The sequence below is a fragment of the Bison bison genome, unplaced genomic scaffold (genome assembly GCF_000754665.1).
Source record: "Bison bison bison isolate TAMUID 2011002044 unplaced genomic scaffold, Bison_UMD1.0 scf7180017864379, whole genome shotgun sequence".
NCBI classification, from domain to species: Eukaryota; Metazoa; Chordata; class Mammalia; order Artiodactyla; family Bovidae; genus Bison; species Bison bison.
In genome coordinates this window covers 10,378,596-10,401,923 of record NW_011494951.1, presented here as the reverse complement: position 1 = coordinate 10,401,923, position 23,328 = coordinate 10,378,596, and the positions used below count along the sequence as shown (strand labels likewise).

Sequence of the window (23,328 nt, the reverse complement as noted above, 5' to 3'; positions counted from 1 at the left end):
GACCTTGTGTCCCTGGGGTAGTTCTGGCTGCGGCCGGGCTGGGAACGGGCATGCAGAGTGAGCAGTTGTTAGGAGTCCCAGAAACTGGGTGGTGTGTTTCACGAACGTGTCCACCGTCTCCTGGAGGTGAAGGAATTGACTATCATGGGGGTGATGGCGCCCCTCAATCAGTGTGTTCTGGGGAGGGAACGCTAGATCTAGAATGGGGAGAAGCAGGTGGGATTTCAGGCATGTTTTCTGTGCCATGTTTGCTGGGCACAGCAGCAGACAGGCTGTCCCTCCAGTCTTCTGAAGAGCTTGGTCTACGGGAAGGCCAGGTGTCCTTGGAGAAGCATGGGGGGTCCAGGTCAATGAGACCTGCCTGTGGAGTTCATCAGTACCCCGCCCCGCCCCGCCCCACCCCTCCCAGCCCCCCCGCCCCTCACCACGCCACATCCTCCTTCCACCATTATTCATGGTTCATCCCACAAGCATCTATGAGACACCACTTATCCATCATCCTTAAGGAGATCACTGTCTAGTAGGGGAGAAAGAAAAAAGACTGCTGGGAGAGACATCTGCGTGGTTAGAGCAATGCACAAAATGCTAGCTAACATCACTGAGTGTTTCCTGCATGCCAGGCATGCTGCTGTGCTCTGGGCAAGGAGTTATTTTATTTTTTTTAATGCTCACAACTTTATGGGACTCTTGTTGGCCCTTTTTTGCAGGTGAGGAAACTGAGGCTTAGGGAGGTACTTCCCCAAGGTCGCAGGGCCGGTGAATGGCTGAAAAGGGATTAGAACCCACAGTCTGACTCCAGGCACAAAGACCAGAGAGACTGTTGGACGGTGAGGGTGGGAGGCCAAGTCTCCAAGGAGGAACTGGCTCTTGAATTGATTCTGAAAGATGAGTATGTGGTCCCATCCAGGAGTAGCATCAGAGAAGGATGGATAAAACTGGGGGTATGGTTGAATTCTAGGCAGTTTCACTTGTTCAGTTGCTAAGTCATGTCCGACTCTTTGAGACCCCCTGGACTGCAGCACGCCACCAGGTCTCCCTGTCCTCCACTATCTCCCGGAGTTTGCTCAAGTTCATGTCCATTGTCTGGGTGATCCATCCAACCACCTCATCCTCTGCTGCCCCCTTCCCCTCCTGCCCCCAGTCTTTTCCAGCATCAGGGTATTTTCCAATAAGTTGGCTTCATATGACTGGAATGTAAATTTTAAGCTTGTTTAACTTGGGTGTAAGGGTCAGACAGACAAGAGTATATATCTGAGGACTGCCGCTTGCTAGCTGTGTGACCTTGGAGAAGTTACTTGACCTTTCTGAGCCTGTTTCCCTATTTAGGAAATGGGGTGTAACACCCCCTTAACTGATTTCCAGTGAGATACATTCATGTGGAGCTCCCTTCTCTTTGCAAGCACGCTCTTGTAGGGTCTCTGGTCCTTTCTTCTCGGTGGGATCAAGTCATTCATCAGATTCCCCTGTGTTCAGAGCTTATGAGAAGAGTTCCAGTTGGTCAGAACATCCAGAAGTCCTATCCTTCTTTATTTCCATTTCATGAAAGTGAAAACCCTTTCTAACTCAGGGTTTGAAATTGCCACCATCCCAGATTTCTTATATGCAGTTCTTATATGTGAATGTTTACTGTGTGGAGGATTTATTTTCTTTAAATAGCTTCAAAGATAAGACTTTAAAATTGAAACTGAAATAACTGACGTCTGTTTCATTTCCTATCCCATAAAAAGAATGAAGGTTGGTAATGCAGAAACCCTGTCCGTGAGCATTTAAAGGAAACCCCCACGAATTTCTGCCTTGGCCATAAGTGGGATGTGTCATTTTCACTCATCTGCTGTCAACAGTAGAAACAGACAATCTCTGCCCACTGGATACCGCAGGATAACAGCGCTTTATCCTTTGACAATGTGGGGTAGTTTGGCTTTGTGTTTAAATTTTAAGTCAATCATCTGGCCAAGAGACATTTTGGGTGGCATCTACTAGGCCCCGGGCACAAAAGGAACAAGGTGTGGTGTTGATAAGGATGGATAAGGCACATTCCCTTTTGTGAGGAGCTGAAGACACTGTGAGAGGTAGGTCTGTTCACGGTTCACACTGCCCAGCCTCAGCTGGGGACCTCAGATCACCCCAGAATGTTCCTCTGCTCCTAATACGCACCCATGTCGGTCTCAGCAGATGACTTAGGCTGCCCCTATGTACTTTCTAGTGTGCCCATCGAGTGCTCTGCTCCCGACTTTGGCTCTCAAAGCCCTCGACGGTGGGGCCTCTGTGCTTCCCAGCCTTGGTCCACTCCCGTTCCCCACTTATGTGTCATCCTGTAGCCACCGGACCACCTGCCCGTCCCCAAACTGGCCATGCTCTTTTGCCTACATGCCTTGGCACAGTGTGGCTCACTGCCTGGACTGCGGTTCCTACGCTTCCCTTCCATCCGATTTCCCCAGTCTAGCTCCTCATCCTTCAGGACCCATTGTCCATCCCCTCTTCTGAGCATCTCTCTCTGACTCTCAGTGGGGGCACCTGCCCCTGTGATATGGGCTTACATCTTGGCAGATCCTGCATAGGAATCGTCTCTCCATGCGCCTGTTTGTCTCCATGTTTAGTCTCTCCTTGTTTCCTGTGTGAGACTCAGAGGAACCTGAGGACAAGTTGACTGTCTTATATTTCTAGGGCCTAACAAGGTCTAGATCACAATAAGTGATTCGCTCAGTCATGTCCAACTCTTTGCAACCCCATGGACCGTAGCCCACCAGGCTCCTTTATCCATGGGATTCTCCAGGCAAGAATACTGGAGTGGGTATCCATTCCCTTTTCCAGGGGATCTTCCTGACCCAAGGAATCGAACTCAGGTCTCCTGCATTGCAGGGGGAGTCTTTACTGTCTGAGCCATCAGGGAAACTGGTAGGCACCCAGTAAATGCCTCTTGAATGGATGATTGGTGGATGGGAGTTTGGTGAATGGAAGGCTGGATTTTGAATGACACACACACACAAAGTAATAGAACTCAGATGAATTCACTTGCCCTGCAGCATCTAAAAAACAATGTGTGATTCATTTTCAAAGTCGCTACCTAGAACTTTACCATGAAATCTAAAAAGAAGCAGAGTTGAATGCATTGAGGAAATGAAAGAAACGTGGCACGGGGCCTTTGGATCACTCCAGTATGCAGAATCTCCACTTAAAGCACTCAGACTTCCCAAAGCTTTTACTCTAAAACCACTCTGAATCAGTATGTAATTTTTGCCCTAAGTGCCATTATGGCCATCTCATCATTTTGGAAATATCTTCTTTAAATTCTTGAGGACACATTTCTTAGTGGGTGATTATTTTTGCCTATTTTCTTTGGCCAGCTTTTCCTGGTGCCTGAATGCACACACTTCTTTAAGTATTTTGTTTTGTTTAATGCAACTTTAAAACATCTTAGGCTTCTCTGGTGGCTCAAATGGTAAAGAATCCGCCTGCAATGCAGGAGACTCAGGTTCAATCCATGGGTCAGGAAAATCCCCTGGAGAAGAGAATGGCTACACACTCCAGAATTCTTGCCTGGAGAATTCCATGGACAGAGGAGCCTGGCAGGCTATAGTCCATGGAGTCACAAAGAGTTGGACATGACTGAGGAACTAATAATGCTAAAGCATCTTATTGTCCTGTATCCCAGCCAAAAGCTATTTTCTTTGTGGATCTTACTTTTTATCCATCTATATGCATAATTTTTGCATTAATGTAATCAGTACACATACGATTTCTTAATGTTATTTGGTAAACACTTTGGCCTGTTTCTACATAGTCATCATATAAACCATTTATAATAGCTGCAAATACCAGTGTGAGGGTAATTTAATCATTTCTCTAAATGTTGAAACTGAGTCATATGCAAGTTGTTGCTGTCATTAATACCATTCCTCTAAATGCCCTAGCCATGTCTTGCTCTCAGTGGTGTTCTCTGCAGAGGCTGAACTGTTGAGGCCACGTAGTGAGTAAAACAGATGTGCTTCAGAATCAGAGCAATGTGGGTCCAGATCCTAGCCCCCTTATGACCTATATCAGTCTTGAACAAGTTTAAATTCTCTGAACCCCACCCTCGTCATCTGAAAATCAGGAAGAATAATGTCTCACAGGTTGGCACAAATTACAATTTATAAGATTAGATCAGCTACAAACTATAAGATCCTGGCACAGGTGGCTCAGTGGGTAAAGAATCAGCCTACAGTATGGCAGACACAGGAGATGTGGGTTCGATCCTTGGGTTAGGAAGATACCCTGGAGGAAGTAAGAGTGGCAACCCACTCCAGGATCCTTGCCTGGAGCATCCCATGGGCAGAGGAGCCTGGCGGTCTATAGTCCATGGGGTCACAAAGAGTCAGGCATGACTACAGTGACTGAGCACACATGCACACAGCATACAGAAGGAGCATAATAAACCCTAGTCCCCTCCTGTGTTGTCCAGAGCAGTGGGTCAGGACTCCAAGGTCACTACTGATTGACCGCCTTAATTTCTCAGATCTCCAGTTTTTTCACATGTGAGTGATTACGTACACTGTGAATAGCAAGAATCACGCTGCCGGCGAGGGTTAAAACGATAATGCATGTGAAGAGCACATGTTATTCGAAATGACTACACCAGGAAGCCAAATAACTCCCATTCCATTTATCATCTCCTGTACATCGGTCATGGCCTTGAATTCTACACTGACATTCTGAACCCAGATGATAGGGGAAAAAATAAAGAGAAGGGATTTGCAAATGACAGCTGCCAAGAACGGGGGCAGGAAAGAGTTTGAGGCACGTGCCAAATATTTGAAACTCCCTTTTCAATAGAAATGTTATTACAAACATCTCACCATCATCACTGGGTGTTTTCAATGCTATTTATAACCTTTTGTTGTTGTTATGTCTGTCCCTTCAAAAATGCAGTATCCTCAACTGGCCTTGAAAGCTTGAGTTTTCACAGTTAATGTTTTCTGACCCTGTACCTTTAATTTCCCAAGTGAATGAAGATATTTTTGTGATTGTTAGGCCCTAAAGAGCACTGGTCCCTGCATGTAGCTTGTACTGATACCAAAGGAGTATCATCCAGTGCCTGGAAGAACTAGGCAATTTGCTTTGGAAAATGACCCTCAACTGAATGACCCCAAGTGGCCTTTTGTGGGGAGAGTGACCGTGGCAGGAGTCAGCCCTTGGAAATCCTGCCAAAAGTTTCTGTTGTTGCTGCTGTTTTTTGAGGCTTGACTGCCAGCCAGGATGTTTTCCTTGGTTTTATGGCACGAGAAAGGATGGCAATCCAACCCCCTTTCCTGTCTACATGCCAGGCCAAACCTGAGGGTGGAACAGGATCCTTGCTCAGAGACCGAGATGAACTATGGCAGTCACCATGGTGATGGGCTGGCACCTGGGCAGACCGTTCACTGTTCTTGCAGGCAGACCAGCAGCACAGGCTTCCTAAGCACTGAAGTGTGGGGCTGTGGTGAGGGGATGACCATCCCAGCAGATCTCCTGGGCTTCCCACAGCACCTGCTCCATATGATCCTCCAATGGCTCACAGCCTAAAGCATGGATCGCCGCAGGCTTGCAGTTCATTATCAGTTTGTGATAAGTTCAGAAAACGAGAATTAAAAGCCTTAAAATGACTACAGCAGTTGGACATCACCAGGACATCCAAGTTCATCCAAGTTCACGCAGTGGACTCAACCCACTGACCAGGCTATGAAGGGGTTCGGGTGTTGTCCGACTCACAGAGCGTGTGGTCACTAGTCAAGGGCATGTGACCCACAGTTGGAGAAGCACTGGCTTAGAGCGTCAGACGTGGAACGGATTCAGAGACCATTTAGCACCATTGGGACCATCATAACACCGTTAGTGAGGCAGGAACTTCTCTGTGCTCTCAGCAAAAGGATGAGACAGCAATTATTATCCACGTTTTACAGATGAAAGTCAGTCCGTGCCTAAGGTTACTAAGCTGGTCCTGGCGGCAACGCTTCCTGGCTCGGCCCCAAGCCTGCGTCCCACCCCACCCACTGCTGCTGGGGACTGGCTTCTGGCCCCTGCAGGAGAGACGGTGCCTTAAGACTGAGGGGCCTGGCCTCCCACCTCATTCTGACTTTCCGCCGCTCCGCCTTCCCCTCCTTGGAGAAAAGCTCCATCCAAGAGGAGGCCGAGAAAGGCCTTCTGAGCCCAGGAACGCTGCACACATAGAATGATTAAAACTTGGAACACCCAAAGGGCACTTTTAATTGCATTTGGAGATGGAAAAGTAGCTCACGTGACGGCGTGATCAGGGGATTAAAGCAGTTCACTCTTAAAGAGCTAAAATAATCATAACATAGAGATAGCCCAGTGTCCAGAAAACACGGATTCCTAAAGTCAGGCAGAAGCAATGGCTACCAGTACACTAAAGGAAAACACACACACACACACACACACAGTATTCTAACAGGGCAGTCTTAACTGAAAACAATTTTAGAGCCATGCGTGCTTCTAAAATGCTTGGCCTTAAAGGTACAAATAGGGCTGGATTAAAGAAAGTAATTTCCAAGTCTCAGGTACTAGAGAAAGAGAAAGAAATTGTCATTTAACAAGACACTGAAAATCAGGGGAGATGGGAAGGTGGGCAGTGAGATTCTAGGCGGAAATGGATAAGGGATTGCAAAGTGAAATGCAGGACGGAGCCCAGAGTTCCGGGTCCTGAGAAACAACCTTCCTAATTGTTTCAGTCAGTCAGTTCAGTCGCTCAGTCGTGTCTGAACACTTTGCGACCCCATGGGCACCAGCACGCCAGGCCTCCCTGTCCATCACCAACTCCCAGAGTTCACTCAAACTCACGTCCATTGAGTCGGTGACGCCATCCAACCATCTCATCCTCTGTCGCCCCCTTCTCCTCCTACTTTCCATCTTTCCCAGCATCAGGGTCTTTTCCAGTGAGTCAGTTCTTCGCATCAGATGGCCAAAGTATTGGAGTTTCAGCCTCTAATTGTCTAGAATGGGTCACAAACACGTCAGGAAAATGCAGACCAGGAAGCAAGAGGAGAGCTGTTTGAATTTATTTTAAGAGCACAGCCAGGGCCGACTTCCCAGGTGGCTCAGTGGTAAAGAACCCGCTTGCCAGTTCAAGAGATGAAGGAGATGTGGGTTTGATTCCTGGGTCGGGAAGATCCTCTGGAGGAGGGCATGGCACCCACTCCAGTGTTCTTGCGAGGAGAATCCCATGGACAGAGGAGCCTGGCGGGCTACAGTCCATGGAGTCGCAAAGAGTCAGACACGACTGAGCAACTGAGAACATGCACACATCCAGGAAAGTAGCCTGAACATGAAGAGGGGCCGGTTTCTCAGTATCGCTCTGAGGCTCGAGACCTTTCTCCGTGCCTGGTCTCCGTTGTTGTCCAACTTTGCATGGGCACCGTGTCACTGCCCACAGGAAACTCCCATTCCTTAGAGGGAGCAGTTGTTGTTAGGCTGCAGGACCTCACTGTCTGTCCCTAGCAGAGTTCAGGGAGCAGAGGAGGCAGGTAATAAGCAAGCATGTGGAAAGGAGGGAAGGCAGGTGAGGTTAAACCCCCGAGTCCTGATCTTCATCAGCAGCTTGGGAATGGATGGAGGGTGTGCACCATAATTAAGGAGAAAGGGAAGGCAGAGAACTAGGATTGTTGAGTGCCTACAGTGGGCGCTAGACAGAAACTTGCCCTGGTGGCTCAAATGGTAGAGAATCTGCCTGCAATGCGGGAGACCGCAGTTCGATCCCTGGGTTGGGAAGATCCCCTGGAGAAGGGAATGGCTACTCACTCCAGTATTCTTGCCTGGAGAATTCCATGGACAGAGGAGCCTGGTGGGCTATAGTCCGTAGGGTCTCAATGAACCAGACACGACTGAGTGACTAACACTTTCACCTTTTCGTTCTTCTCTCTCTGGTTTTATTTAATCCTCACAACTGGTTTGGGAGGTGAGTGTACGTGGCCTCATTTTGCAGAAGAAACTGAGACTCATCCCGTTCTGGGGCTCATCTGAGGTCATTCAGTGGGTAAACTGCCAGGCTGGGTGGGATCCTGTGTGGGCCTGGTACCCCGCCCGCTCTCATGTTGCAGAAGTATCACCTGCTAATATGAGCTGGGTTGAAGATTCGGTCAGCCACTTCTGCTGAGATGTCCAGGCTGTTTTGCCAGACTGTCAACAGATAATTGTCAACAGATGCCTTGGATGGCAAACACTTTCATAGAATAGACACTGGCCTGCAAGGCCCTATGGGATCTGACCTCCTCAAGTTCATCTCAGAGCTGGCTCCAGTGCCCTGGCCTGACTTTTGCTTTTCCAACCTACTAAGTTCCTTCCCACATAGCAGGGGCTCTAACTTGCTCTATCAGATCATTTAGCTATAGAACCACAGGCAACTCTCTGTCCTTTCTGTGCCTAGATTTTCCCATCAAGAAAATGGGAATAATAATAGTCCCTTACCTCAAAGAGTCATGGAGAAGGTTGAATAAAATGGCGCTGGTGCTCAGAATAAAGCCTGGAATGTAGTGAGTCCTCAGTAAATACCGTTGTCGTCAATGTCATCATCGTCAACCCCACTGCCTGGGATACTTCAGCCAGATTTTCGCATGGGCTTCCCTGGTGGCTCAGATGGTAAAGAATCTGCCTGCAATGTAGGAGACCTGGGTTTGATCCCTGAGTCGGGAAGATCCCCTGGAGAAGGGAATGGCTACCCACTCCAGTATTCTTGCCTGGAGAATTCCATGGACAGAGGAACCTGGCAGGCTGCAATCCATGGCGTCTCAAAGATTTGGATATAACTGAGCAACTAACACTTTCACTTCTCCCTATTAGTCAGGTCTCAGGACTCGTCTGCTCCTCCAAAAGGTCTCACCTGGTCAGCCAGTCTAAAGAGGACTCCCCACCCTAGTTATCTTCTGTCGCCTCTTACCTGGCTTCTTTTCCCCGTAGCAGTTTTCATCAGTTGAATTGTCCTGCGTAATCATCAGTTTCCATTTTCTGTTGTTTATCCCCCCTCATACCTGTTACTGAAATGCAGGTGTTTTGAGAGTGGCTATCTTGTCTCTTCGCCCCTGAATAGAGAGCTAGTAATGGTAAGTCTCCTCAACTTGAGGTGTGCTCCTTGATCAGCTGGAAGTTTTAAAGAGGAAACCATTTATAAAATCCCAAATCCAAGTGTTTCCTTGGAATATCAAGGACACTTGTGTGAAGGCTGTTAACCATCCTTGACACTACAGACTGAGCACCTGCAGCATTTTTCTCTAAGGATCTGATGTTCTTATTTGCAATTATAAACAATCCTGTCGGGGACGGGAGAGGAGGGATGTCATTAACGTTATCTGATGACTGTGCCTCATCTATAAAACACAGGAGATGTGCGTGACTTCTAAGGACTTCTACTCAAGCCTTCTAAAAAGGAGGAGCACAAAGTAGAAATATTAACACATACAACAAATAAAATATTAAAGAATCTATGCTAGAAATGAGGAAGCTACACTCAAGAGGTTCCAGGTTGGCCGAGGTCTGCCAACTTATTAGTATAGCATGGTTTATGGTTTGCTTTCTGTCTTGATTCCCCATTTTCAGGACTCATTCACATCCATTCAGTTCACAAACATATACGGAGCCCCTACTGTATCCCTGGGTTTACTCTGGTCCTATTCAGTCTACAAATGTTTACTGAGCCCCTATTGTATTGGAGAAGGAAATGGCAACCCACTCCAGTATTCTTGCCTGGAGAATCCCATGGATGAAGGAGCCTGGTGGGCTACAGTCCACGGGGTCGCAGAGTCGGACACAAATGAGCAACTTCACTTTCACTTTCTATTGTATACCTGGGTCTACTCTGGTCCTACTCAGTCTACAAGTGTTTACTGAGCACCTATTGGATACCAGGGTCTACAAATGTTTCCTGAGCACCTGTTGTATACCTGGGTCTACTGTGGTCTCCAGCCAACAGATTCCCTATTTGATACTGAATTTTTCTGTGCTCGTGAGAATCTCATATATGTTGCTTCTGATTTCCTAGGTCAGTCATAACCTAAGACTGGAAGTCTACCTGAGAAGGCAACTCATTTCCCCCTCCTGTCTTCCTGCGTGTTCCCAAGATTTGGGAGGGATGAACTGACCCCTTTTGGGTTCAATACAGCCTTAGATCAGTATGGAAACTTGGGCATAAGAGCAGCCTCACCTCCAGAAGCTTCACAATGTGGCTTTTGTAGAATAAATATCTGTAGCCTTAGAAATTGATCAAAGTGGTTGTCTTCCTTCTTCCCTTTTTGATGTCCCTTTGGGATTCTGCCTATGTTTTACCTACAGAAGGAGTTTTCTGTCACCTATCTATTCTTCAATGGTTTTACCATGAGGGGGAAACTTAGGTAGAAAAATTAGAGTTTTCTTGTTGTTGATTAACAGAATTTACAAACATATGCAAAACAGTAGCCACCCTGACCAGTGCTGTTACTCTTCCCTGTGGGCTTCCCTGGTGGCTCAGGTGGTACAGAATCTGCCTGCAAGGCAGGAAACCCAGGTTCGATCCCTGGGTCAGGAAGATCCCCTGGAGAAGGGAATGGCACCCCACACCAGTATTTTTGCCTGGAGAATTCCATAGACAGAGGAGCCTGGCAGGCTACAGTCTATAGGGCCACGAAGACTCAGACACAACTGAGCCATTAGTTCTGTTACTACCATTGACACGTAACTTCTGAGCTTCCGGACTTTTGATATCTCACTAATGGAAGGCAGGAAGGACAAGTGTTTGCGTTAGAAGAGACGTGACCTGTAGTCTTACCATTGAACAGGTGCCCTGTCCTACAGGAGGTCTAGTCTTTTGTCAGGTCCCTCCACACCAGTTGTGTTGCATTGTTAGCACGGGCTTGCAATTGAAAGCAGAAACAGTTCCCCTTTTGTTAAATGGGATGGGCATTGGAATAACACCTCCATAGATTAAGAAATATGTGAGGTCACTTATAATAAAATGCTTTGAAAGCTGTAAGGTTCTTCTGCAAAACAGATACCCCTCATTGACTACCCAAACTCTCAGCGTCCGAACTTGTTATCTTAATTCAGGAATCAATGAGTTTTCAGAAAAGACAATGGCACCCCACTCCAGTACTCTTGCCTGGAAACTCCCGTGGACAGAGGAGCCTGGTAGGCTGCAGCCCATGGGGTCACTAAGAGTCGGACATGACTGAGCGACTTCACTTTCACTTTTCACTTTCATGCATTGGAGAAGGAAATGGCAACCCACTCCAGTGTTCTTGCCTGGAGAATCCCAGGGATGGGGGAGCCTGGTGGGCTGCTGTCTATGGGGTAGCACAGGGTCGGACACAGCTGAAGCAACTTAGCAGCAGCAACAGCAATGAGTTTTGGGGGGAAAAAAATTTAAATAAATTCTTCCTTATCCAATTCAAGCTACTCACTATCCAAAATGCAGGAACCAAATTAATCCATGTAGTTCAGTATTCCTATTATTCTAACTCTCCAAACTGAAAACTGGGTAAGTTTCAATGATGAGGAATAATTGAACTAATGGTCACCATGATTCTCATGATCACCTACAGTCTAATTTACAAAGAATAAAGCAATTTGGGGTTGAATTATATGAACTTGCTATTTTTGCAGGTCAAATGCTGTTAAATATTGGCTATTTCATATGGCTCATTCTAATACTTAGGGACTGCTGCTGCTGCTAAATCGCTTCAGTCATGTCCAACTCCATAGATGGCAGCCCACCAGGCTCCCCCATCCCTGGGATTCTCCAGGCAAGAACACTGGAGTGGGTTGCCATTTCCTTCTCCAGTGCATGAAAGTGAAAAGCGAAAGTGAAGTCATTCAGTCGTGTCCAACTCTTAGCGACCCCATGGACCGCAGCCCACCAGGCTCCTCCGTCCATGGGATCTTCCAGGCAAGGGTACTGGAGTGGGGTGCCGTTGCTTTCTCCAAATACTTGGGGACAGGGCACCCCATATCCAAGACAGACAATCACTTGACTCCATGATTTTTCCATTTTCCACCATCATCTTCCAATTGCTATTTAACATAATAATAGCAAATGTAACAGCCATTTATTGCCTGCTGACCCTGTGTCAGGCATTGTAGGTCTTTTAACTAGCCCTCATTACATCATTAAAAACTAATTATTTATATTTTGAATAGATAATGTATTTATATATATTGTAAAATTTTTTAAATGTAAAAATATTTTAAAAATATATACCTTTACACCTAGTTTCAACCTCTCTGTTCACCTCCCTAGAGGCAACCAACATTGTCGGTTTCTTGCATTTTCTTCCTGGAATATTCTCTGCATATACTTTAAATATATACTGTTTTAAACACACAGAGACACACACATGCGTGTATGCACAAATGGTAATATAGTGTTTGTACTGTTTTAAAAGCTGAGCAGTGATCCTGTTTATAAAAGCAACAGAGATATATTCTAAAGAGGTATATCACTCTAGAGATATAATTTATTTTCCAAGTACTTTGTTGATGGACATTTGGGTTATTTCTAATCTTTTTCTATTATTAACAATGATGTGCAAATGTCTTCTCATATTTGATTTTACTCAAGAGCAACTAAAAGACTAAATTCATAGAAGAAATTCCTGGAAGTAAAATTTCCAGGTCAAAAGACACATACATTGCAATTTTGATAGATATTGTCAAGCTGTTCAACATAGAGGTTGTACCAAGATTCCATTTTCCCCAGCAGCACATAAAATGACTATTTTCCACACTTTTCAACAACTAAAGGTTATCAAATTTTTCTGTGTTCCAATATTGTAGGTGAAAAATGGTATCTCATTTTCATTGTAATATGCCTTTCTCTTATTATAAGAGAGATTTATTATCTTCTCCTATACTTAAGAGCCATTTGTATTTCCTTTCTTGTGAATTATTTGTTCATATAATTTACCCATTTTTCTTTTGGCTTATTCTTTTCTTATAATTTAAAGAAGTATACCCTTTTTTATGATATAATTGAAATTACAAGTTTTTGAGATTTTTAAAATTTTCTATAAAGTTGTTTTATCCAAATGTTTTTGACGTGTCACATGAAGCAGTATTTCCCGTATGTCTTTTGTTTAATGTTTCATATTTAGCATTAGTCCTCTGAGCTAGTAATAATTAAAATATATTCTATGCTTTCTAATGCCACTTTTAAAATTTGGGGGACTTTTTCATGTTTAAATAATTGATCCACATGGAATTTGGGGGGTATAAAACGTGAAAGTGAAAATATTAATCATTTAGTCGTGTCTGACTCTTGGCAACTCCATGGACTATAACCCACTAGGCTCCTCTGTCCTTGGAGTTCTCCAGGCAAGAATACTGGAATGGATAGCCATTCCCTTTTCCAAGGGATCTTACTGACCCAGGGATTGAACCTGGGTATCCTGGATTGTAGGCAGATTTCTTTACCATCTGGCCTGAAGATCCTATTTAATTAGTCAGTTGTCTAAACACTCTCTGTTAGTTAATGCATATTTTGTCCACTGATTTGAAATTTCAATTTGGCATTTTCTTCTTTGCCCTACTGGAGAAGGAAATGGCAACCCACTCCAGTACTCTTGCCTGGAAAATCCCATGGACAGAGGAGCCTGGTAGGCTATAGTCTCTGGGGTCGCAAAGAATCGGACACAACTGAGCGACTTCACTCACTCACTCTTTGCCCTAACTATTTGAGCCTACTTATAAACTCTAATTTCTGTTCTGTTAACCTGTCTTTATCTTCTTTATCCCAAACCACATTTATTCATTTATTTAAGCTGTGCCACACAGTATGTGGGGTCTTAATTACCCCCACTAGGGATCGAAAATTCACCCCATGCAGTGAAAGCAGAGTCTTAACCCCTGGATCACCAGGAAGTCCCCAAAAGCAAGCTTTAAAAATTACCTTTCCATTACAATATACTTTAGCATCTAGTAGAATTAAGATTATATCATTATTCTTCTTTATAGAATTCTTAAAGTTGTTTTTTTTTATCTAAACTTTAAAAGTGTATTTGTTGTTGTTCAGTCGCTCATTCATGTCCAACTCTTTGTGACCCCATGGACTACAGCACACCAGGCTTCCCTGTCCTTCACCATCTCCTGGAGCTTGCTCAAACTCGTGTCCATTGTGTTGTTGATGCCATCCAACCATCTCATCCTCTGTCGTCCCCTTCTCCTCCTGCCTTCAATCCTTCCCAGCATCAGGGTCTTTTCCAAGGAGTCGGCTCTTCGAATCACGTGGCCAAAGTATTGGAGCTTCAGTTTCAGGATGAGTCTTCCCATTGAATATTCAGGGTTGATTTATTTTAGGATTGACTTCTTTTTAATATGCTCTCTAGGTTGGTCATAGCTTTTCTTCCAAGGAGCAAGTAGTGTCTTTAAATTTCATGGCTGCAGTCACCATCTGCAGTGATTTTGGAGCCCAAGAAAACAATCTGTCACTGTTTGCATTGTTTCCCCATCTATTTGCCATGAAGTGATGGGACCAGATGCCATGATCTTAGTTTTCTGAATGTGGAGTTTTAAACCAGCTTTTTCATTCTCCTCTTTCACCTTCATTAATAGATTCTTTAGTTCCTCTTTGCTTTCGGCCATAAGGAAGGTGTCATCTGAGGCTGTTGATATTTCTCCCAGCAGTCTTGATTCCAGCTTGTGTTTCACCCAGCCCAGCATTTCACATAATGTACACTGAATATAAGTTAAATAAGCAGGGTGACAATATACAGCATTGACGTACTGCTTTGCCAATATTAAACCAGTCCATCGTTCCCTGCCTGTTTCTAACTATTGTTTCTTGACCTACATACAGGCCGCGAATTAGCCTATCTAATTAAAACTAAATCTATTGATATTCTATTGGAATGCTATTAAATATACATTGGAGAAGCTAAATTTCGGTTCAGTTCAGTCGCTCAGTCATGTCTGAATTTTTGCGACCCCATGGACTGTAGCACACCAGGCCTCCCTGTCCATCACCAATTCCCAGAGTTTACTCAAACTCATATCCATTGAGTCGGTGATGCCATCCAGCCATCTCATCCTCTGTCATCCCCTTCTCCTCCTGCCTTCAGTCTTTTCCAGCATCAGGGTCTTTTCCAATGAGTCAGTTCTTCACATCAGGAGGCCAAAATATTGGAGTTTCAGCTTCAACATCAGTCCTTCCAATGAACACCTAGGACTGGACTGGTTGGATCTCCTTGCAGTCCAAGGGCTCTCAAGAGTCTTCTCCAGCACCACAGTTCAAAAGCATCAATTCTTCTGTGCTCAGCTTTCTTTATAATCCAACTCTCACATCCATACATGGCTGCTGGAAAAAGCACAGCTTTGACTAGACAGAAACTAAATTTACATTGGAGTTAATTAAATTAACATTGGAGAAATTGTTGTCCTTATGACCTTTGGTCTTTCTACCCATAATTTTGGATAGCCTTTCCAATATTAACGTCCTTTTTGTGTCCCCTGGTAAAGTGTTGAGGGTTTTTTTTTTTCTGCATGTATGTGCACATGTATTTTATTTTGTATATAGATACAGACATGTATTTTATTTTACATCTCTTGATAACTTTGCATCTACATCTGTTTTTGGTTCTGTCTGTTTTGGGTTCATTATCATAAATATAGTCTTTTCATTTATAGTTTAATTGGTTTCACTGTATTTATAAAAGTTATTGAGTTCTGTATATTAATTTTATTCCTAGGCATCATAGAGAATCTTCTTAATAGTTTCAGGAACTTTTTTTTCAGTTTGTCTTCTTGGGTGGGTGTTCCAGCTAAGTTATGTCATTTGCAGATTATGGTGATTTTACAAAGCCTTGTCCAATTTTTATATTTTCTTTTCTTCTTTTTTCTAATTATATTGGCTAGTACCATCAGAAAAGTATTAAATAATAGGATAATTGACACCCTTATCTTGTGTCTGACTTTAATGGGAACACTTCTAGATTTTTTTCATTAAGCAGGATGATGGCTTATGATTTGAGATAGACATATTTCTTATGTTAGAGTAATATCTATCTATTCTTATTTTATTAAGAGCTCTTTAAAGAAACAGAAGGACATTGAATTTTATCTAATGTATTTATAGTGTCCAAGGAGATGATATTATTTTTCTTTTTATTATTGTGATTAGATATATTAATAAAAGTAATTGGTGCTTACTTGGTGCAGTTGTTATCCAAAGTGGTATTCTAAGATCTTTACATGTATCAACTCACTTAATCCTTACCCAGTCTAGAACTCAGTATTATTAGTACTTTCACTCTAAAGTGGAAAAAAAAAAAACACTCATATTTACAGAGGTTAAATAACTTGAATAAGATCAGACAAGCAATAACTGGCAGAGCTGAGAGTGGATTCAGGGCAATTCTTCTGTGTGCAAACCTATTTTACCTTGATAAGTTTCTTAGTAAATTATCATTTCATTCTTGGAACAAATTCTACTTGGGACAAATACTTTTGGTGTGTCATAGGTTCCATTTGTTAATATTTATTTACAATTTCTGCATCAGTCTTAAAAAAATCCAACTAAAGTTCTCCTTTTATGATGTTTGTTCTCAGTGCCGAGGCTTGTTGGTAACCTGGCCTCATAAATGTTTTAGAAATATTTCTCTTTTTTCTTTTTTTTTTTTCCAGGAATATCTAAGTGGCATTGAAGTTACTTGTCTTTTAAAGCTATTGCAGAAGTTCTGTATGAAATTACCTTGGACAAATTCCCCCGTGAAAAAATCTGGGCTTGGGACTTTTTTTTTTTTGGAGGGGTAGTGTCTTGATAAATTTTTAAATTTGTTCTAGGTAATTGGTCTATTTAGTTGGTCCTGAGGTCAGTACAGTTTAACATATGGGAAAGATACACACTGAATGAATAACACTCATGAATGTAAAATTATAATCACACTAAGGTCTAGGAAAGAAAAGTACATGTCGGAAGAGAGAAAGTAGAAGTCATGGAGGTTGGAGGTAGAAGGGGAATGGAGGGGAAACTCTCCCAAAATGAATAAAGACCCAGTATGGGCAGGGGGCTTTTATAGAGTGATATTTCAGGGACTAAAAAATTTGAATGTGGCTGGAACCCAAACAGCCAAATAGAGAGCATGGTTCAACTTGAGGCTGGAGGCAGGAGCTGGACCCCTATGATGTTCAAAATTTTATCCTAAATCAGTGCAAAGCTGTTGAAGGTGAAGAACACAGAGAAATGAGTGCATCTGAAAGATCTGAGGAAAGAAAAGTTAGTGATTAGATTGGATAAAAGGTGTGAGGGAGAAGGAGGTATCTGCTGTCTCTGGTTGTCAAAACAGGCTGGGTGCTGGACACCTTTACTGAGCAGGGACTGGACGAAGATTTCGTGTAGGGTGGGTGTCAGGGTGGGGGACTGAGTGCAGAGGGTCACTGAGTTGGTTTTTTGTTTTCATGTTTGTTTTTTGATGTGTTGGATTAGAAGGTATTTGAGACAGGTAGATTGGCAAACGGAGAAGGCAATGGTACCCCACTCCAGTACTCTTGCCTGGAAAATCCCATGGACGGAGGAGCCTGGTATGCTGCAGTCCATGGGGTCGCTAGGAGTCGGACACGACTGAGCGACTTCACTTTCACTTTTTACTTTCATGCATTGGAGGAGGAAATGGCAACCCACCCCAGTGTTCTTGCCTGGAGAATCCCAGGGACGGGGGAGCCTGATGGGCTGCCATCTCTGGGGTCGCACAGAGTCGGACATGACTGACGTGACTTAGCAGTAGCAGCAGCAGATTGGCAAAAAGGGATTGAATATAAGTTGGGAGTCTTCTTAACATCTGACTACCTGGCAATTACAACCTTGAAGATCACTGTGAAGGATGAAGCCCAGGAAGAAACAGGGAGCCTGGAGCCAAAGCCGAAACACTCACAGGTGTTAATTCTTGGACCATCTCGTCCATTGAGCATTCAGTCCATTTTGCTACCCACCGAGATTCATTGTCAGGGAGTCTGTGAATTCTAGGAGGAAGAAATCTGGAGAGCTGCCAAAAGAACATCACTGACTCAGGGTCCTCAGGGAATACATAGGTGCCTGTCCTTAAGGAGATCTTTGGTTTCATACTTCACAAGATCAGGTCTAAGGTGCTGTGACTGCCTTCTAGTCTTTCTGTTGTGTTGTTTTAGACTCTCTGAGCAGATGTTTTTAAATGTTTTTAATAACACTGTGGTTTGTAGTTCAGTACATACACCCAAAGAGCCTCTTAAAACATGGCAAAGAGGTTTTTAATAAAAAAATATTCTAATGTTCAGAGGCACACATAGAAACCAATGTCTGGAATCCTGAGGGAGATTTGTCTACTAATGAAAATTCTGTAAATTCTTTAGGAAAAGGAAGTATTTTCACAGTTTTAATGTGACTCTCTGGAATAATCTAGGATATGATAATATTAGCACATAGAGTTACTTTTTAAAAATTTAATAAAGGTTAACTTTGGTTTTTCTAGATGTAGAATTTTCTAGAAAACTCTAGAGTTTGCCTTCCCCCCAACTTGAGACTAAGGAATATTCTTATGTTATTCCTTCTTTCTTAAAAGTATCAGGCATCTTACTTCATTAGGCATAGCTATAAATTGATAAGGGGATCAATTTAAATCAAAAAAATGACTGCCTCATTTTTTTAAAAGTAGTTATAACCATGCTTTTGATAACTATATTTACATACAGTTGATTCAACTTTTAACTACATGTGCTCACTTAGCTTTTTCTTATTAGAGGTCTTTCACCCCTCTGAAAACTATTATTTCCTTATTAATTTCCCAGTGGCTTTAGGCAATCTCTAGCTGTGGCAATGACTGTGTGTATAAACAGTCTTTATTGTCTATGGTTTTATGATAGAGAAAAATACCTTTGATATACTTAAAATGCTGATTATTGGATGGAGTCAAAAGAATAGTCATTACCTTTGATAATACACAAGATAATCTCTTATTCTCTCTGTATTCCAAAGCCTGGGGATTATAAAAATGAAGGTGTGTTGCTGCTCTCGCCAAGCTTAGCATTAATGACCAGAATATCCTGATCACTTATTATGTGCTGAGCATTCCTCGACTCTGGTAGCAAATGTTTAGGATGCCTGCTAGGTGCCAGGCATGATGTGGGGTGCTGGAATTACAGAGGTGAGCAGGGAAAGTGGTATTCAAGCTTTCATATACTTATGCTGGAGTGGAGAGACATTTATTGTTGTTGTTCAGTCACTAAGCTCTGTCTCTTTGCGACCCCATGGACTCCAGCATGCAAGGCTCCTTTGTCCTCCACTATCTCCCAGAAAGTGAAAGTGAAATCATTCAGTCATGTCCGACTCTTTGCGACCCCATGGACTGAGAAGCCTGGTAGGTAGATGGTAGCCTACCAGGCTTCTCAGTCCATGGAATATTCCAGGCAAGAGTACTGAAGTGGGTTGCCATTTCCTTCTCCAGGGGATCTTCTCAACCCAGGGATCAAATCTGGGTCTCCTGCATTGCAGGCAGATGCTTTACCATCTGAGCCAACAGGGAAGCCCCGATCTCCTAGAGTTTGCTCAAATTCATGTCTGTTGAATCTCACACAAATGTGTGTGTATTAATATTTCATTTTAAAAAATTGAAGTATAGTTGATTTACAATGTGTTGAGTTCTGCTGTACAACCAAGTGTTTCAGTTATACATACACATACATCCTTTTTTATATTATCTTCCATTACAGTTCATCATGGGATATTGAGCTGTAGAGGAGGGCCTTGCTGTCTAGCCATTCTACATATAATAGTTTGCAGTTGCTAACTCCAGGCTCCCAATCTATCCCTCTTCAGCCCCCTGCCCTGTGGCAACCGCAAGTCTGTTCTCTGTGTCTGTGAGTCTGTTGCTGTTTCATAGACAAGTTCATTTGTATCATATTTTAGATCCCACATATAAATGATATCATATGGTATTCATCTCTCTCTGACTCACTTAGTATGATAAGCTCTAGGTTCATCCATGTTGCTGAAAATGGCATTGCTTCATTTCCTTTTGATGACCAATATTCCATTGTATATATATACACCACATCTTCTTTATCCATTCATCTGTCGATGGACATAAAAGTTACTTCCATGTGTTAGCTATTATAAATAGTGCTGCGATGCACGTTGGGATGCATGTATCTTTTTGAATTATAGTTTTTTCTAGGTATGTACGCCCAGGAGTGGGATTTCTGGATCATATGCTAGTTCTAGTTTTAGTTTTTTAAGGACTCTCCACACTGTTTTCCATAGTGGCTGCAGTAACTTACATTCCCTTGGTGGACATTATCCAACTCACTCCAGTGGGAAGGTCTTGAGCAAGGAGGCAGGTAGACCTGGAGCAGAAAAGTTGGAGAAGGACCGACACTGGAGGGAGAGAACCCTGAAAGGAGACCCAAGAGAAGTCATCAGAGATGGAGGGAGGCAATCGGGAGAAAGACCTAGAAACCCAAAGGAAGTATATCATGTATAAAAAGGATGGCACGGCAGCAGTGTCAGACAGCCCTGAAGTGTGGCACACATACAGTGGGTTAGCGGTGGGGGTGGGGGTGGTGACCTTGACATGGACCATTTGGGAATTTATTTTTTCAATCAGCAGTGTTGGTGGGAAAGACAGCAGTGTGAAGCTGAGGTTCCTGGTAGCCAGCACTATCACACGACTTGGCAAGCTGTTCAATGACATTCTATGCATCAGCAGCCTAGCAGGGTCTAGACGAGGATACTCTCATATTCGAATCCTCCCCCACCCCTTATGTAGACATAAGAGTGTGTTTTACACTAACACTCACTTCTACAATTACACTGAAGTACAGATAAATGAATGACTTCGTCTATATAAGGTAATTATGTTAGCTGACAATATTTTGACTCTCCATTTCCTTTAAATTAGTTTTACATGGTAGGGGGCCAATTCACATTTTCAAGTTGGTTCGGAAGCTGTTTTAATTGCGCCTTCAAACACAGGCACCCGGGCTCCTGAAATGTCAAAACTTGACTGCATTTTTGGTAGCAATAATGATATTTCTTGTATTTTGAATTTCACTGGTACGATCACGCGAGTGTCCGTTGTGAAACACCAGGGCATGGAGCTGACCCCAAGTGGAAACTGGACGCTTAAAAGATTACCTTCTTGTATCGGCTAGTCTAAAATAAGAATGTAACTTTTCTTACAGTTACCAGAGTTCATTTCAATTAAATCTTAATGAGGAAAAATGTGACAAATGGATCCATGAGCATCACCTCTCAGACCTTTTAATTTTTATAAATTCACTTGCCGAGTTAGACTTCCCTGTTGCAATTATTTCATTTGGCACTTGGAAATTTCACCCAAATTGCATATGGTGGGTGCTAGAGCAGTCATTTGCTTCGGGGAGTTTAACTCTTGTGGTCATGCTATCCATCTATATCTGTAATCGGAGAAGGGGCGTGCTAAAAAGGTGAAAAGTACCATTTGTCACAGCACTCTTGCGTAAAGATGGCTGGGGATTAGGAAATAAGGCGGTAGGGGCAGTTTTTCTTCTCATTAGCTGCTTTATTTGTAACTGCAGGGGCTGTCAGAAGCATGGACTTAATAACCTTCAAGTTCTTCTGCATTAATATAAGAAAGGTTGCATGAATTTTGGAAAATCCTTGTCCCCATGAGCTTATCAGAAATACTTTGGCAGGTGAATACAGAATAACCCTTCTTCGGGGAGTGCTCAGCTGAATTAAATATATAATTGAAGTGGATTCATCTAGAATGAGACGTTTATGCTGATCGTGTATGCCTTCTGATGCTGCTGAACCTTCACGTGGCGTGCCTTTTCAATTCTCCACGGGGAGAAGTTGGGAAGAAAGTACCAGCCATGTTATTATTGTAATAACAGAGTGCAAGGGATGCTTTTTGTACTTGGATATGATTTTATCTATTTTGTACTGAGATATCTTTATCCACTAGGTCTTTGCATGCCTTGGGAGGTATCAGGAAAAAACAAGAGTCCTCAGTTCTATGACGAGGCCCAGAGAATATAAAGCCTGCCCGGATCTCAGACTAACTGGGGAAGGAAGAAAGAGAGGAAAGGAGGGTGGGTTCCTTCTTGTTCTTTTTTTAAATTGAAGGATAATTGCTTTACAGTATTTTGCGGTATTCTGCCATACATTAACACGAGTCAGCCATAGGTATGCGCACATCCTATCCCATCCCACCCCTCTAGATGGTCACAGAGTGCCAGGCTGAGGTCCCTGTGTCATACAGTACCTTCCCTTTAGCTATCTGTTTTACAAATAGTAATATCTATATTTCAATGCTACTCTCTCAGTTCATCCCACTCTCTCTTCCCCTACTACCACCATTCCATAAGTAAGCCTGTTCTCTATATCTGAGTCTGTACTCCTGCCCTGCAAATAGGTTCATCAGTACCTAAATGACATCATTTTTAAAATCAGCTAGGCTGCTTTGGGAGTCTAAAAGTGTCCCAAGCAAAGTGGTCCTTTCTCACAGATTCATTTTTCCAAGGCATTCAGTCTCATGCACATTCCTTTTGTACCAAGTTCTTCCTGGGAAGAATTTCTTTTTCCAAACAATTGCCACAGCTCTGCTTTCAAGGAACTTACAATCCAGTAGGAGAAGGAGGACTATAAATAATTCTTGAAGGACATATGCAGGGACTCTATGTGGTGCACTGAGGCAGGAAATTAAATTGGGGAGGAAATTCTGGTGGGAAATAAAATACAAAGATGAGTAGATCACAAAATATCTTACCTGCCAGGCTCAGGAATTCAGACGTCAGCTGGAGCAGTGGAAAATCTTTGAAGACTTTTGAGCAAGAAAGAGAAGTGAGCTCAGCCAACCCTATTGTGAGATTAGCAATAGCATGCTTTCTCAAATACTTCTATTTGTCTCTGTTCTCTAGAAGATATGTGTCAGCCTGAGATAAAGACTAATAGAAGGTAAGGATTAATAAATGCCAACATTGGAAAACTGTTGTAGGAAGGACAGGTTAGGCTATGTCAGAGTAAAGATAAGACCCAAAATTGCAGCTGGCTTGACCCAATAAAGACTTATTTCCAGCTTGAGCTGGCCACCCTCTGCCATCTTGAAGCTATCGCATCTAGAAGATAAGATGTCCTTATGTCAGGTGAAAAGCAATTAAAAGAAAGGAAGTAACTACTTTAACCTGAAATGACACCTCACTTCTAGTCCCAGCCCATTGGTCAGAATTAGTCATGTGACTTTGGCTCAACTGGAAGTTGGGGTGGTGGGGGGAGGGGGCAGGGATTAGGAGATTCAAGGGAGCACATGGTTATTTGGTGAACATTAACTCCAAACTTTTAGTGGATCTGATTGATTTTTTTTTTTCTCTTACTGGATAAGAGAAGTAACAGTA

General features: G+C 43.2%; 2 protein-coding genes across 7 annotated transcripts in view; one reads left to right on the top strand and one right to left on the bottom strand.

Moving 5' to 3' along the window:
• The window catches only part of LOC105001136, a 2,187-nt gene extending 1,818 nt beyond the window's left edge, over positions 1-369 (bottom strand). Inside the window, exon 1 of the mRNA XM_010857296.1 lies at positions 4-369. Within this exon, the coding sequence (XP_010855598.1) occupies positions 4-246 (243 nt within the window). The 5' untranslated portion in view covers positions 247-369. The remainder of the gene's footprint in view (positions 1-3) is intronic.
• LDB2 (LIM domain binding 2) overlaps positions 1-23,328 on the top strand; it is a 454,021-nt gene that overhangs the window by 390,983 nt on the left and 39,710 nt on the right. The window lies entirely within an intron of this gene.